General features: G+C 51.8%; 1 protein-coding gene across 1 annotated transcript; it reads left to right on the top strand.

Annotated features, from left to right (window-relative positions):
* The first annotated feature begins 8,060 nt into the window (after window positions 1-8,060).
* On the top strand, window positions 8,061-11,851 carry LOC310692032 (serine protease 55-like). Its single transcript, XM_083472417.1, has 5 exons — window positions 8,061-8,243; window positions 8,920-9,118; window positions 9,772-10,025; window positions 11,090-11,229; window positions 11,444-11,851. The coding sequence occupies exons 1-5, from the start codon at window positions 8,180-8,182 to the stop codon at window positions 11,828-11,830; spliced, it is 1,044 nt and encodes a 347-aa protein (XP_083328543.1). The 5' UTR covers window positions 8,061-8,179; the 3' UTR covers window positions 11,831-11,851.
* Window positions 11,852-16,765: the final 4,914 nt, after the last annotated feature.

Here is a 16,765-nt window from a genome sequence, read left to right as displayed (position 1 = left end):
TTTAGACTGTGCAAAAGTTTAAGCAAGCAAGAGGCTAAAAATGGATTACAGCTTGCGTCAGCTTTGGACAGGCTTCGCCTAAACGGAAACGGTTTTAGCAGGCGCCGGGAAGCAAGCGGCGAGGGAGCCGGCAGTCGGTCCAGGCGCAGCCAGCCAGCCAGTCCCACATCCCGCAGCCCCCAGGGACGGGGCTAGCTGCCCGCGGCGAGCATCCGGGGGTGGCACGGCGATGTCACCCCCGTCAGGATGGCACCCGGAGCGTGCCGTCCCCGCCTCCGTACGCCACTGATGGGCCGGATCCAGCTGCCGCTGTCACTTCTCACCTGATGCCCACCTAATTGGGGGCGGGCTCTCTTTCCCCCTTTTCTTGCTTTGCACCCCTTTGTGAGGCAGGTGGAGCTCACCCGCCCTTTTCCTTCGGGACTTTGGCTGCGATCCTGTGCCCAGATACGGGGGAGGAAGGGCTGCGACCGAGTAGAGTTTGGGGCTGGGCCTGGAAGCCCCCGGGATTTCCCCTTGGTATAGTAATTGCATAAAGTGGGATACATCATAGCTCCCTGGAGGGTCCCCTCGCGCAATGGACGGCGGGAGATTTTGGTTCACAGCAGGTCCTGAGTGAAGGGTTGGCCCCAGCAGCTCAGGAGGCCTCCTCACTCCCGGAACCCGCTAATATGGCCTTGACCATCCTCTGCTTTGCAAACCCAGCAGGGTTGTGGCAGCAACAAAAGGGAGGAAGGAATGCCAGGGAAGCCACCTTGAGATGGGTCAGGGGGTGAGGATGATGAGGGGGATGGCTGCCAGAGGGGAGACTTCTCTACTAGAGAGCAGGTAAGGTAAAGGGACCCCTGACCATTAGGTCCAGTCGTGGCCGACTCGGGTTGCGGCGCTCATCTCGCTTTATTGGCCGAGGGAGCCGGCATACAGCTTCCGGGTCATGTGGCCAGCAGGACTAAGCCATGTCTGGCAAACCAGAGCAGTGCACAGAAACGCCGTTTACCTTCCCGCCGGTAAAGGTACCCCTGCCCGTACGGGCCAGTCGTGTCCGACTCTAGGGTTGTGTGCCCATCTCACTTAAGAGGCCGGGAGCCAGCGCTGTCCGCAGACACTTCCGGGTCGCGTGGCCAGCGTGACGAAGCTGCTCTGGCGAACCGGCACCAGAGCAGCTCACGGAAACACTGTTTACCTTCCCGCTATAAAGCGGTACCTATTTATCTACTTGCACTTAGGGGTGCTTTTAAACTGCTAGGTGGGCAGGAGCTGGGACCGAACGATGGGAGCTCACCCCGCCGCGGGGATTCGAACCGCCGACCATGCGATCGGCAAGTCCTAGGCGCTGAGGTTTTACCCACAGCGCCACCCGCGTCCCCCTCCTTCCCGCCAGAGCGGTACCTATTTATCTACTTGCACTTTGACGTGCTTTCGAACTGCCAGGTTGGCAGGAGCAGGGACTGAGCAATGGGAGCTCATCCCGTCGCGGGGATTCGAACCTCCAACCTTCTGATCGGCAAGTCCTAGGCTCTGTGGTTTAACCCACAGCACCACCCGCATCCCACTATAGAGCAGACTCTCCCAAAAGAGATTAATCTCTCCCCTTCTTTCCCAGCACCCAAAACTCCTTCCAATAATAACCTCCTTTTTTCCATTAGTCTTCAGGTGACAGGATGCTCAAGCATAATCTTCACCACTTTTTTCTATCTCTGCTGTTTTCTTCTTCCTGTGTCCTATATCATTTGTGTATGTCTTGTCCTCTGCCATGAGCACATCTTTATAAGGAAAGATGAAAGAATGAAGGGGAGACTAGCTAACAGACCCACAAAGGAGGTTTCTCTGCCAAAGCAGACAGGGACAGTGCGACGAGAGACTCCCCCATTGGGTCATTTCCAAACTCTATGAGTGAAGTCCATAGTCAACAATACTCCTAACATTTCCCCCTGTATGCTTAGGCCGTCCCTCGTTCCAGGTGTAGAAGAAGAAGAAGAAGAGTTTGGATTTGATATCCCGCCTTTCACTCCCTTTAAGGAGTCTCAAAGCGGCTAACATTCTCCTCTCCCTTCCTCCCCCCCCCAACAAACACTCTGTGAGGTGAGTGGGGCTGAGAGACTTCAGAGAAGTGTGACTGGCCCAAGGTCACCCAGCAGCTGCATGTGGAGGAGCGGGGAAGCGAACCCGGTTCCCCAGATTACGAGACTACCACTCTTAACCACTACACCACACTGGCTCTCCAGTGTAATGAAAGATGTTGACCTGGATATGTCCAGAAGGTGATACCAGGAAATCCCGCTTGCTGCTATGCTTCTGTTCCATGTGTGGAAGGGACCATCTTCACCCAGAAAGGCGGGTGACTCCAAGGAAGAGGGCATTTCTGCGGGGGGGGGGGGAATAGAAATAAGGTATAGACTGCCCCAGATACACTCTTTGAGAAGGGTATAAAGACATTTTTAACGTGGGTCCTTTATTCGCTTCTCTGTTTTCAGCACATTGTTACTTGCAGGAAGCCAGGAGGTTGGTGTGGGAACAAAAGGGGAAACCACACACACACACACACACACACACACACACACACACACACACACAAAAGCCTGAGCCTCCCTGGTGACGAGGGCTATGCAAATGCAGCCAATAAATAATAATAGAAGAATAAAGGAATTGGCACAGGTCAAAGGAAATATTAATTAGGCAAAAAGGTTACAATGCAGTTTACAGATGTGGAGCTGTCATTTCCTCTGACCGAATCCTAGATCACAAGGCTGCTTGGATGATTAAACTTTTTTTGGGGGGGCGGGGACTCCTCTAACTCCACAATGGAAAGGCAGGCTACAAGTGTGAACATTTTTTAAAAAAACAAATACACTATTTTTTGCCTCTCGTGACCTATTTACACATTCTCCTTTTGTAACCTCCCCCACAACAGCTGAGATTTTCAAAATGGCGCAGAGCACAGAAGGTCATGTAGGTGATGCTGAAGCCACACTTTTCTCTTCCTCAGATGCCAAGAAGTTCACCAAATACCCGGACGATGAGCATGCAAATGAGGACAGAGATCAGTGTGTCCCCACGATGACCACCTTTCTGTCTTATGAAGAACTTTGGGGGTTCCTATTAGCTTCCATTGCTCTGCTCTTGTTCATAACAGCAGGAGTTGTGTTGGGAATCTTCATTAAATACAAAGACACCCCACTAGTCAAAGCCAACAACCGGGACCTCTCCTACATCCTCCTCGCCTCCCTTCTGCTCTCCTTCTTGTCCTCTTCATTGGGCGGCTAAGAATAGCGACTTGCCTTCTCCGACAAATGGCCTTCAGCATCATCTTCTCAGTGGCCATTTCTTCTCTCTTGGCAAAGACCATTGTTGTGGTGCTGGCCTTCCTGGCCCCAAAGCCAGGGAACAGGGTGAGGAGATGGCTGGGCAAGAGTCTGGCCACCTCCATTGTCATCTCCTGTTCTGGTGTGCAAGTTCTCATCTGCACCATCTGGCTGGGCTCTTCTCCCCCATTCCCAGAGTCCGACATGCACTCCCAGGCGGAAGAGATCATCTTGCAATGCAACGAAGGCTCTGTGGCCATGTTTTATGTTGCCCTCGGCTACCTGGGCTTCCTGGCTGCCATCTGCTTCACGGTGGCTTTCCTAGCCAGGAAGCTGCCTGGCTCCTTCAACGAAGCCAAGCTGATCACCTTCAGCATGCTGGTCTTCTGCAGTGTTTGGGTGTCCTTTGTGCCCACCTACCTGAGCACCAAGGGCAAGTACATGGTGGCCGTGCAGATCTTCTCTATGTTGGCCTCCAGTGCTGGGCTCCTGGGCTGCATCTTCCTCCCCAAGTGCTACATTATTGTGCTGAGGCCTGATCTGAATACAAAGGAGACCTGGGAACAAACGCTTAAGATTTTGGCCATCAGGTGGAAATTTCCAGGTGTCAAAAAGGGTTATTTATGTATTCCACTACTGCAGCTAATGTTTTGTTAGCCCCAAAATGGAAAATGAGCGAGGTCCCAACCAAAGAAGAGTGGCAACTGAAGCAGATGGAATATATATACAGCTTGCAGATTTAACATATGGAATAAGAGAACAAGAAGAACACACGTTTAAAGAAGATTAGAAAATGTTTATTGAATATATGGGTGAAAATTGTGTACATTTGAAAACGCTGGTAGCCTTAAGATAAATTCAACCATGTAAATAACTCTGTGTTTAATATGTATTCTGTAGTTGTAATGTTTTATTTTGAAATCTTTAAGATAATATTTTAGTTTCCTGTTACACTGGTACCTCGGGTTACAGACGCTTCAGGTTACAGACTCTGCTAACCCAGAAATAGTACCTTGGGTTAAGAACTTTGCTTCAGGATGAGAACAGAAATCGCATGGCGGTGGCAGCGGGAGGCCCTATTAGCTAAAGTTGTGCTTCAGGTTAAGAACAGTTTCATGTAAGAATGGACCACCAGAACGAATTCAGTCCTTAACCCGAGGTACCACTGTATTTTCCCTACTCCCAGTGTTTCCATTGTTCTTTCCATAAATTTCCACGAGACGTTGTCAAACGCCTTTTCGGTGCCTATGAACATCAGAGGAGCTTGTTTATCCAGCTTATCCAGCTCCTCTAATCCTCTTTCTTCTTTCTTTATATGTGAAAGATAGCTCCTCGGGGAATTCCCATCTATATGCTTTGGAGTTGTTTCTCAATGCGTTTGCTAGGACTTTAGAATTATTTCTTTTCTTTAACAACAATCTTGCTGGTATTTCCTTGAGGATAATTATATTCTTTTCTTCTATTCTCAATTTTTCTTGGTTACTTTTTTTTTTTGCAGAATCTTGCCCTTAAGTAGTCTGGAATTGAAGAATACCAAGCAATCTCCTGTCCATTTGTTGGCCTTGGCTCTCATTGATTTAAGCCTAAATGCTTTATCAATGTCTAGTGCAATGTCATCCTCTTGTAGTCCTAGCCAATTTGCCAGTTCTTTTACAATATTTTCTTTGATGATCTCATCCTGATGTTCCGGGAGACCCCTAAAACACAATGTCATCTCTCGGTGGTGTATTTCTAGCCCACAAATTCTCAGTGGGATTTACATCCGAGGAATTCCCTGGCCAATCAAGTATGTGTATTGGCTGCTCTGTCATGAATTTCCTCACCACTTTCAGTGTGTGAGAGGGAGCTAGGTCCTGCTGCAATATCCCAGTACTGTCAGGATACTTCTTTTCCAGTCCTTGAATAACTCTCTTTCATAGAACCTCAATGTATTGTGGCGAGCGCATCATTCTTTCTATTGGTTGCAGGCTTCCGACACCATAATAACTGAAGCATCCCCAAAACATCTACTTTTCTGGGTGCTTGACAGACTGATCAATGTTGCATAGAAAACATGTTTTGTTTCAATTAATTTGCACAAGGGTGTATATGAAGAGCTGTCCAAATATCTCAAGGGCTGTCATTTGCAAGATGAAGAAAACTTGTTTTCTCCTGCTCTGGAGGGAAGGACCCAAACCATTGGATTCAAGTTACAATAAATGAGATTCTGCTTAAACATCTGGAATAACTTGCTGATGGAAAAGGCTGTTTGACAGTGTAATGGACTCCCTTGGTATGTTGTGGACTCTTCTTCATTGGAGGTTTTTAAGCAAAGGTTGTGTGGACATGTATAATAGAAGCTTTAGCTGAGATTCCTGTTTTGTATCGCAGGGCATGGCATTAGGTGACCCTCAAGATTCCTTCCTGATCTCTGATTCCATTATTCTTCCTGCTATGGATTTTTTTATGGGAAGTGAGACTCCCCTTTTGACTGAAGCTCTTACCACATTCTAAGCACTGATAGGGTTTCTCCCCTGTATGAATTCTTTGATGAGTTGTGAGATAGGCACTCTTACTGAAGCTCTTTCCACATTCTAAGCATTTATATGGTTTCTCCCCTGTATGGATGGGAAGTGAGATGGGTGCTCACACTGAACATGAACTGTCGGCCCACAAGGGGTGCCTGTTATGGGGAAGCAGAGTCGTTGTTCCCCAGCCCCTCCGCAAAAGGGTCCTCACAGCCCTACACGAGACACATCCAGGGGTAGTAAGAATGAAGGCCCTTGCCAGGAGTTATGTGTGGTGGCCGGGGATCGATGGAGAGATAGAGGCCTGGGTCAAACACTGCCAGGCCTGCCAAGAATCCCGCCCAGATCCCCCAAGGGCCCCAGTCCAGTCCTGGGAGTCTGCCCGAGCACCATGGTCACGCCTGCATGTGGATTTCACTGGCCCCTTTCAGGGGAAAACATTCTTCATAGTGGTGGACTCCTACACCAAATGGCTGGAAGTCGCACTGGTACCGTCCACTTCCACATCCGCAGCCATCCGGGTACTACGCAGGCTGTTTGCAACCCACGGGCTCCCTGACACTCTCGTCTCAGGCAATGGGACTGCATTTACGTCAGGAGAATTCCAAACCTTCACAGCGCAGAACGCCATCCGCCACCTCCGTTCGGCGCCGTTCCACCCTGCCACCAATGGCCAAGCAGAACGCATGGTGCGGACCACCAAGGACACCCTTCGTCGCATGACGCAAGGGGACTAGGAGTACCGCCTTGCCACATTCCTTCTAGCACAGCACAGCACCCCCAGCTCAATGACTGGCCGGAGCCCCGCTGAACTACTAATGGGTCGGCGCCTTGCAATCAGATTGGACCGCCTTCACCCCGATAGAGCTCAGGATGAGGTAGTGGTGGGGGAAGGCAGGAACCCCCGGACCTTCAAGGCCCAGGACCCAGTGTACGCAAAGAATTTTGGGGCAGGCCCAGCATGGGTACCCGCCACAGTCACCAGGGTCACTGGCCCCGTGTCGTACGAGGTGCTAACGGATGGGGGGCAATGCTGGCGCCGCCACTGTGACCAGATACGGCGACGATTCCCAGGAGAAAACCAGGAGGAGGACAGGTCAGAGGAGTCCCAAGGGAACAGCGGGGCAGTGAGGCCCATAGAGCAGCAGGGGCCAGCAGGAGAGGCAGAATCAGTAAATACAGAGAGGACCCGTGAGGCCGAAAGGACACCGGAACCAGAACCACGATTGAGCGAGCCGGTTGCGCCAGACCAAACAGGCCCATCACAGCCAGCATCCTTGGAACACGAGCCAGAACCTGGAGCCCAGACCAGGGAACACCCCAGGCCGCAACGCACACGTAGGCCGCCGGCATACCTTGAGGACTATGAATGCGACCTCCCGGGCAGGACTGGAACTTAGAGGGGAGGGGTGTTATGTACTGAGTTGAATAGGATCCAAACTGAAGCAGTCTGATTGGTCCTAGAACAATAGGATCCAAATTGCAGCAGTCTGATTGGTCCTAGAACAATAGGATTCAGAATGCAGCAGTCTGATTGGTCCTAGAACAATGCAGCAGTATGATTGGTTGGCAGGAACCACCCAATCATGCTCCAGATATAAGTGAATCCACATCCTGATTGGCTTACAGTAGAATTCCAGAATTAGCCAATCATGTGCAGCCCATTGTGTAAATAATGTATATAAAGCAGATACTTTGAGGGGACTTTCATTCATTCCTCCTCACCACTATGAGCTGAATAAAGAGCATGAAATCACTTTGCGACTCTGAGTATATTTCATGGACCAAGGCTGTTTAGGGCTTTAAAGGTCAGCACCAACACTTTGAATTGTGCTCGGAAACGTACTGGGAGCCAATGTAGGTCTTTCAAGACCAGTGTTATATGGTCTCGGCAGTTGCTCCCAGTCACCAGTCTGGCTGCCGCATTCTGGATTAGTTGTAGTTTCTGGGTCACCTTCAAAGGTAGCCCCACGTAGAGCGCATTGCAGTAGTCCAAGCGGGAGATAACCAGAGCATGCACCACTCTGCCAAGACAGTCCGCAGGCAGATAGGGTCTCAGCCTGCGTACCAGATGGAGCTGGCAAACAGCTGCCCTGGACACAGATTTGACCTGTGCCTCCATGGACAGCTGTGAGTCCAAAATGACTCCCAAGTGACCTCAGCGCCTCACAGAACACTGGTCGCTCCAAGAGAGCCATGCCTGCTCCAGTTCAGGGCCAGGCTGGGGGAGGTGGAGCTAAGGACCAGGAGGAGGGGCCTCGGTTCTGCACCTGTGACATCATTAGCTGGCCTTCTATGACATCACAGGGCGCAGCCTGAGACCCCCTCCCCCACTCAAGACTGGAAGCCAGTGACTTCTGGGAAGAACCTATGGACCATCTGTTGGCGTGGGGCTTGCTGTTGATGCTTCAGGGACGGGCCATTTGGGGACAAGGTACCGGGTGCAAGGAAAGGGGAGTGGGTGCTGCCATGGGGCGAAGGCAGAGCTGGAGGCGCTATGGCTCCTTCAGTCGGGTGCCCTTGGCAGACTCAAAAAATAACCACCCCACCTTCGGATGGCCAATCTTCCGAGAACCCCTCCCCCCGGCTGCTCCGTTTCCTGTGACATCACAGGAATGATGTGACATCATCACCTCTTGGAGTGGGAAGAGTGATGAGGCCGAGGTGGTTTGGGGCCTCATCTCCTCCTGGTGACCAGCCCCAATGCCCATGCTGTGTCTCCATGGCTGGAGGCAGCAGTTTCTGGAAACCACAGAAGGGGAGAGTGGCTCTTGGGCTCGAATCCTGCCCCCAGGTTTCCCTTTGGCCGCTGTGAGAAGAGGACACAGGACTGGGGGAGCAACGGGCCTGATCCAGCAGGGCTCTTGTGCCATGGCTGGGGGCAGTCTACCCCTGAATATCAGAGGTTTGGGGAAGGACAACCCGAGAGTGCTCTTGCAGTCTGGCCCTGGCTGCAGGTTTCCCAGTGGGCCTGATCCTGCACCCAGACTCTTTTTATGTCCTTGGGGAGCCTCCATGGCCCGGCTCCTGGGTTCTTGGGGGCACTAGGGCAGGGGCCCGGGGCCCTTCTGACGTGCGCTTGCCTCCGCCCGCCCGCCCCTCTCCTCCAGGCTGCGGCTTCCGGCCAGAGTTCGACGGGCCCCACGCCTCCCCCGTGGCCGGCGCGCGCATCGTGGGGGGCTCGAAGTCCCTCCCCGGGAAGTGGCCCTGGGTGGTCAGCATACAGACCAGCACCTACCACTTCTGCGGGGGGTCCATCGTGCACCCGTGGTGGGTGCTCTCCGCCGCCCACTGCTTCGCAGAGAGAAGGTGAGGAGGGGAGGGGGGGACCTTCTTCAGGCGGGGGTCCTGCCTGGCTGCCAGGAACCTCCTCCGGGGGAGGCTGGCTCTGGGTGCAGCCGCGGGTGTCTGAACCGGCATGCGGACACGGGTTAAGCGCCCGTTTACAACCAGACTCTTCTCTTGCAAACAAAGACTGCTTTCTTGATCTCTGCTTCCCTGATTTTGATTCGGCTGCTTAATGTGACCTGGAGAACCAGCCTTCTCTGTGGTGGCGCCCCGTTTGTGGACTTCTATCCCCGGGGAGTCTCGCCTGGCGCCTTCATTATGTCTGTTTAGGCACCAGGCGGAAACTTCGAATAAATGCTCTACAGCCTTTCAAATGTGTTTGTGGGAAGGGGGTTATTGTTTCCTATTTTGTGCTTTTATGCTGTATTTTTATCTTGTGAGCCGCCCTGAGAGCTTGTGGCGAAGGGCGAAATATAAATTCAAATAATGAAATTGAATAAGTAAATAATCCGAGCCTGGATTCCTGCATCGCAGCGGGTTGGACTAGATGGCCTTTGGGGGACCCCCGCCCAACTCTACAGCTCTGTGATTTCAGGGAGACGCTGTTTGGAGGGGGAATTGTGTGTGGATTCTACCTGAACCCAGAGTCCCCCCCCTCTCTCTCTCTCCTTCAGCGACAAGGTCAGGGTGGCCGCGGGGAGCAACCTCCTGGGGAGGCACAACGTCACCCGCTGGGTGCGCAAGATCCACCTGCACCCCGAGTACAGCACCCGCACCTACGACAACGACCTGGCGCTCCTGCTGCTGGACAAGCCCATTCCCTACAGCTTCTACCACAGCCCCCTCTGCCTCCCCGACCACAGCATCGTCCCCGACGACAACATGTGGGAGAGCTGCACCGTGGCTGGGTGGGGGCTCACGAAGGCCGGTGAGCCCCCAAGGCGTCGCTGCGTCCTCTGCGCCTCCTTTCCCTTGGCGAAATCCCCCGTCCCTCCCAAAAAGAGACCCGGGGCTTAGGGACTGGGAGAGCGGAGACCAGGAGTGCCGGCTTGGGCTCGCGACTGTGGGTGCCACGCAGCGTGCATGACCCTGGCACCGAAATCTGTGGGTGGCCGGACCCTTCCTGGGGAATTTTGTGGGTGCCTGGGCACCCAGGGCCCCAGGGAGTTGGCACCCATGAGCCGGGCCCTTGCGCATGTGGACCCCGGTTTGAACAGAGGGGGTTTACCTGGGTGGCAAGAAAGAGGGGGGGGGGGACAGGCCCCATGCTAACTCAGGGTTTGCCCCCCCCTACCTCCCTTCCTCAGTTCTTCCACCTGTAAAATCTCTCTTCTCTTTGGCATCACTTGTATCCGAGTAAGAGTGTCTTCCATGAACACGGTTTTAACAGTGAGTCCGTAAGTGACTGTGGAGGCCAATTCTGGATCCACATGTTCTTCCACAGTTGGGACATTGGTTTCCGGGCGGGAGTTGATCACTGAGTGGCTTTGCCAAGCGTGCCTTCCTCTTAGCACGTTTCTCCCTTCCGTCCTGAGTTCGAGTGTCTTCACAGCCCCTGACACCTTTGGACAAGGCTGCTCTCCAACTGTGTTTCCCTGTAAAATGGGAAGATAGTTACGGATGCCCGACTCGAACCATGCCTGCGTAATTGGGCAGCGGTGTGGGATGGATTGGGGGCGGGGGGAGGAAAGAAGCCCACGTCCTACAGGCAGGAGCCCCCTCTGCCTCAAGACGTGGCCCCAGGGCAGAGAAATGGGACGGGGCAGATGCAGGGAGAAGAGGCGGCGCAGGTCAGGCGCAGTCTACCTCTGCGGGAAAGAGGTAGTGGAACGGAATGGACCTGCTGGTGGACCTGGCCCAATTCCAGGGGGTCTTGGGGCACCTCGTGGGGTGCTCTGGGGAGCGTTTCCATGGGGAAATGGGTCTTGGGGCTTGCGCGCCTCCAGCCAGCCCGCGCGGCTTGTCTCCCTTCCTCCTCGTCTCTCCGCCCAGGAAGCGGCCAGGGATCCTACAGTTTGCTGGACGTGCAGGTGGGAATGGTCGACTGGATGCTGTGCCTCCGCTGGCTGCGCTCCCTCACCAAAAACATGATCTGCGCCGGCTTTGAGGAGGGCGGCCGCGACGCCTGCCAGGTGGGAGACCCCCCCCTCGCCTCCTGCCCCCCGTCTTCCTTCTGGGCGTGGAAGGGGGCGCAGGGCGCTCCGGGTGGGCGAGGAGGGCGCAGGGTGGGGCGGTGAAGAGGAGGGAGGGGAAGGCTTGCAGACGTCGGCTCAGCCTCAGCCTCAGCACCCAGCTGGGGCTCCCCGGGGGCTTCGGACTACAACTCCCACCCTCCCGCCTTTCCAGGGGGACAGCGGAGGACCCCTCATGTGCCGCCCCCCGGGCCGCGGAGGACCCCACCAGCGCTGGTACGCGGTCGGCGTGGTGAGCTGGGGGCGCAGCTGCGCGGCCCGCCACAGCCCCGGCGTCTACACCAGGGTGGCCAACTTCCACGCGTGGCTGGAGATGACCTCGGCCCACGAAAGCCACCCTTTCCACGTGCCGCAGACCGCGGAGGGCCACACCGCCTCCCCCAACGCCGAGGCGGCGCATGTGACCAGGCAGGAGCTGGACATGTGGGCCGGAGTGGAGGCGGCCATCGCCGCCAGAGCCGTCCCCGGGCATCGCCCGGCCCTCGCGTGGCTCCTGGGGGCCGCCTGCTGGGCCCTGCGCTGGGCAGAAGAGATGGAATAAATGCTAATTTATTTATTTGTATTTACTTATGAAATCTGTACGCCGCCTTTCTCCCGAAGGTCGCAGGGCGAGCACAGGGAGGGCGCAAAATGCAAGATGAAACAAAAGCGAACCCAAAGACCCCACAAACATTTTCAAGGTCATGGGATGCTCACCGGCCGAAGGCTTTAGGGGTCAGCAAACTTTTTCAGCAGGGGGCCGGTCCACTGTCCCTCAGACCTTGTGGGGGGGGGGCGCGGACTATATGTTTTATTTGAACCTGCAACCTTGGTGTTATCACCACAGTGCTCTAACCAACTGAGCTACCTGTGAAGGTTTTGAAGGGGGGGGGGGATGAACGGATTCCTATGCCCCACAAATAACCCAGAGATGCATTTTAAATAAAAGGGCACATTCTACTCATGTAAAAACACCAGGCTGGCCCCAGAAATAGCCCAGAGATGCATGTAAAAACACGCTGATTCCGGGACCGTCCGCGGGCCGGATTTAGAAGGCGATTGGGCCGGATCCGGCCCCGGGCCTTAGTTTGCCTGCCCCTGCTTTAGAGGAAAGTTTTCTCCCGGCGCCTGTGCGCGTGGAGGAGGCTTGGCTCGCTTCCTCGGGATGCGCAGGAGATCGGCGGGAGTCGGCCTCCGTCTTCTACTCGCGAGCAGTTCTGCTGGCTTCCGACGGCGTGGAAATGCTTCTGGGTGGTGGAATCCTAGCACAGCATAGTTGGAAGGGAACCTGAGGGACTTGAGTCCAACCCTCGGCAACAGAGGAGGAGTCCTTACCTTTTCCACACCCCCTGCCCATATTTTATTTTATTTTATTTTTTGCCTGTTCTCCTTTTTATCTGTAAGCTGCGTCGGAAAAAGGCAGGGGAGGAAATAAACAAAACAACGAGTCTCTTTTATCGCCCTTTTAACTTTCCGTATGTTTGTGTTTTCTTTTTAGTGGTGCTAAAATTGTTATTTTATGTTCGTTTATATCCCGCCTCTTAGCCGGACAGGGATTTGGGACGGCTTACGGATAAAAATGCAGATAAAAGGGGGGGTGACTTTCCAGGGGTCCCAAGCACTGAAGGCAGCATTCGTGTTTCCTTTGAGGCTCACAGGAGACGGGGGTCTTTGGGTGATATGGGTTTATTTGCCCATATATACAACCTGAGCCTATTACGGAGGGGCTCACAGCATCAGCACCTCAAGAGGGGCTTTCTACTCCCATAACCAAGCCTTGGATCACTGCATGGATCAGATACATCAAATAATAATAATAATAATAATAATAATAATAATAATAATAATAATAATAATAATTTTATTATTTGTATCCCGCCCATCTGATCGGGTTTCCCATCAAAGGGGATGAAAGGCAGCAGCCACCACAAAAGAGATCCATTAAGTCATTTCCATTTTTCTTAGACTAGTTCAGCAGCTTCCAGATTCCATCCATACGCAGGATTACAGGCTAGGAAGGGGTCCCCCAGGGGCCATCCAGACTGTCCCCACAACCTGGAAAAATATCAGCTGAACCTGAAGGTCTTGGGGGATGTTAACAACATTGAAGGCCTGTCAACATGGGCAGATCTCCTTATTTTCACCTTTTTAAAAATTATAAAAAATACATTCTTTGCATATTAATGGAAAAAAGATCGCTCAAATGCATAGAAAGGGGTGAAAAGCTGCAGCTGCTATAAACAGAAAAGATTACATCGTTTCATTTCTTTTAAGCTTCAATCGCAGCATTTAAACATTTTACCATATCGGCTCCTTCCTCCCCTCTGTGGGATCCTGTTCCCTCTGGTTGTGAATGGGGGCCGCTAGGGGCGCCTTGGCAGATGGCCGACAATACCATCTCTCCAGCTCGCACGAGGCAGTTAGAGGCTGATGATGGGGAGTAAATCAGTCTCCCTCGTCTTCCCAGGGGGGGAAGATGCTGTCCTCACCCGCGGTTGCCATAAATCACCCCCGAGTTTGGATGAAGGAGGGGGTGGGAGGCACTGGGCGCATAGCCCTCGGGCAGGCTTTGGAACTCCCGGAAGCTACTTACTTCCATGAGCGAAACTGGTTGCATTGCTTAAAAAGAAGGAAAAAATTGGGAGAAGTAAACGCACATGCTTCAAGAGAGGTCAGGAGTGTTTTATCTGCTAATAATTTTACCACTGAGATGATGAAGGACGGAAGGAACAGAGATAACATCAAAGAATCGCAGACATGTTGGTATGTGCAACGGAACGGAAAGGGGGGAGAACTTTCTACTTTTTTAACATGATTTACCTAACAACCCTCCCCCTTAGAAGAACCGTCACAAGGACCAATTGCAAGTGGGACTAAAAATAAACTGTGTGGGGAAAAATAATATGAATTAAAGGTTTTATTCTGTGAAAGATTTGGAAAGAAGAGAGGCTCTCTCTGTGACGCAGTTAGAAATGTGATCTGACATGGACAGGCAGACCTTTGTTGCATGATATATGGTCTTAGGGAGGGTGTTATCAGGATGAGATCGTAAATTGGAAAGGGCAATAAATAACCCTCCTGGAGAGACTAAATAATAATAATAATAATAATAATAATAATAATAATAATAATAATTTATTATTTATACCCTGCCCATCTGGCTGTTTCCCCAGCCACTCTGGGCAGCTTCCAATCAGTGTTAAAAACAGTACAGCGTTACATATTAAAAACTTCCCTGAACAGGGCTGCCTTAAGATGTCTTCTGAATGTCAGGTAATTATTTATCTTTTTGACATCTGATGGGAGGGCATTCCACAGGACGGGCACCACTACCAAGAAGGCCCTCTGTCTGGTTCCCTGTAGCCTCACTTCTCGCAATGAGGGAACCACCAGAAGGCCCTCGGCGCTGGATCTCAGTGTCCGGGCTGAATGATGGGGGTGGAGATGCTCCTTCAGGTATACAGGACCGAGGCCGTTTTAATTTACAATGCAGCGGGTCTGGGAAAACTTAATGAGCGGACATTTAGACTGTATTTCATCGGAATGGAACAAGATGGTGATGGCTGCTCGAACGGAATTCCTGAACTATTGGATTTATGGAGTGATTTACGAGAGAGCAGTACAAAGTCCACGCAGAAATAGAAACAAGACTGTTTCTTTCAATCCACTTGCGGAGACAACTCAGAGGTGACCGAAAAGGAAAATGAGTAACGAGAAGGAGATGAGAAGATGGGACTGAGAATATCATTGTAAAGGCCAAAGCAGCAGAAATATAGATGATTGGACTCCTACCGATCTTGAAGCATGGGTACCCCCCACAAAAATTTATAATTTGGAAAATATTTGGATTTTATTATTTGTATTGTAATCATTTGGATTAATTGGTATGATATGTTTGATTTGGTAAATGGAAACTTAATAATTTTTTTTTTTTTTAAAAAGAGAATGTTGTGAATAGTAGGAGAGGATATCTTGATATCTTGATCCTTCCTCACTCTCGCTAGTGAGCCAAGTAGCAGAACACGTCCCCCTTAGAAGGAAACCAGTTTGCAGATTTGTGTGAATCTCTTTCGTTAAGCAATCCAGTCTGGCTTGCCCAGATTGGATTTATTCCTGGTAAGTCCCCTTTGATCCCTCTCAAAAGAATAAAGACACAGCAGTCTTTCCTTAAAAGTAACAAGAATTTTACTTACATTCAGTTCACAGTACGATCCCTGAAGGCAGGCTTTGGCTTGTAGTTGCAGTTACAGAGAGAGGTTGGGATTCATCCCATGTGCTGCTGGCTGAGAGCCAGCAGTGCAGTCCAAGAGAAGAAAAACAGAAGATGAAAAAGATGGCTGTGTGACTGGACCTTTTGTTGGGTCTGCAAGCTTCATGCCCACCTATCTGGTCACATGGAGGGGGAGGATGCTCCAGACCAGGTGGAACAGGAAGTTATTGTGGGATGTGATCCATGAGAGGCAGTCAAGTACAACATTCCTTGTAGAAGGAGAAGACATGTGGGGGAATGTTTGGTCCAGCCAGTCAAAACCTCCTGTTCCTCCTGGCTGGAGCATCCTTCCTTTGCATGTGACTAGAGGTGGGCGTGACCTCACCTGTCCAGGTAACAAAAGGACGAGTCACGCAGCACTCTCCCTCTTTTTGACTTCCTTCTCCATTTGACCAGCTTTTAGCTAGGACTGCACCGGGTTATTCCCCCATATGGGATAGATCCACATGTACATATTTGTAACTAAGTCTGCCTTCAGGAATCCAGCTGTCAACTGTGAACTGATGTGAGTAAACTTCTTTTACTGACTTTGAATAAGATTGTCGCATTTTGATTCTTTTAAGAGGGATTCAAGGGAACTTACCAGGAACATACAATTCAATCTGAGACAGACTGAACTGTATAATAGTGAGAGGCTCACACGAGCCTGCAACCAGCTATCTGCTATGCATGCAAGAAGGGGGAATGGAACTCTGCTACATAAAGGAACTTGCTAGCACAATTAGGAAGGATATTAATAAACAATATATCCTCTCCTGCCACCCTGAACATTCCCACAGTTATACTGGTTGGAGTGACATCTCCCTGCCTGTGTCCACTCTAGGGAAACCAGGAATATTGTACTTGACTGCTCCAATGGATTTGCTTCTTTGCTCAAAGCAAGGTGGGCAACCACCGACACTCCTCCCTTGGCCCTTTGAAGACCCCTTTGAAGGCCCTTTGAAGACCCCTCTGCACCCGGGTGGCCTTTGGGGGGGCAGGCAGAATGAGGTGCCCCCTCCATGCCAGCGCGTTGGGTTCTTGCCCCACATGCTCTAGTAGTGAAGGCTCGACAATATGGGGTTTATTTAGGATTTATTTTGTGCGTTTCTCCCTAAGCTTTGTCACATCTTTTTTGTTTTCATAAACCACCCTGGATCCTTATTGCTCCCTCCCCCTTTTTGAAAGAGGGAAAAAACAACTGAAATAAGAGAGACTGGAGGAGGGGCTAACCAGAGGGGGGGGGAT

This window comes from Podarcis liolepis (assembly GCF_965112155.1).
Source record: "Podarcis liolepis genome assembly, chromosome: 13".
NCBI classification, from domain to species: domain Eukaryota; kingdom Metazoa; phylum Chordata; class Lepidosauria; order Squamata; family Lacertidae; genus Podarcis; species Podarcis liolepis.
Note: the sequence above shows the minus strand (reverse complement) of the source record. Positions and strands in the feature narration are given on the sequence as shown.

Coding starts and splice junctions, on each gene's coding strand:
- LOC310692032 (XM_083472417.1), top strand. CDS start 8,180: ATGGACCATCTGTTGGCGTGGGGCTTGCTGTTGATGCTTCAGGGACGG. Junction 9,119..9,771: donor CACTGCTTCGCAGAGAGAAG/GTGAGGAGGGGA, acceptor TCTCTCCTTCAG/CGACAAGGTCAGGGTGGCCG. Junction 11,230..11,443: donor GCGGCCGCGACGCCTGCCAG/GTGGGAGACCCC, acceptor CCGCCTTTCCAG/GGGGACAGCGGAGGACCCCT.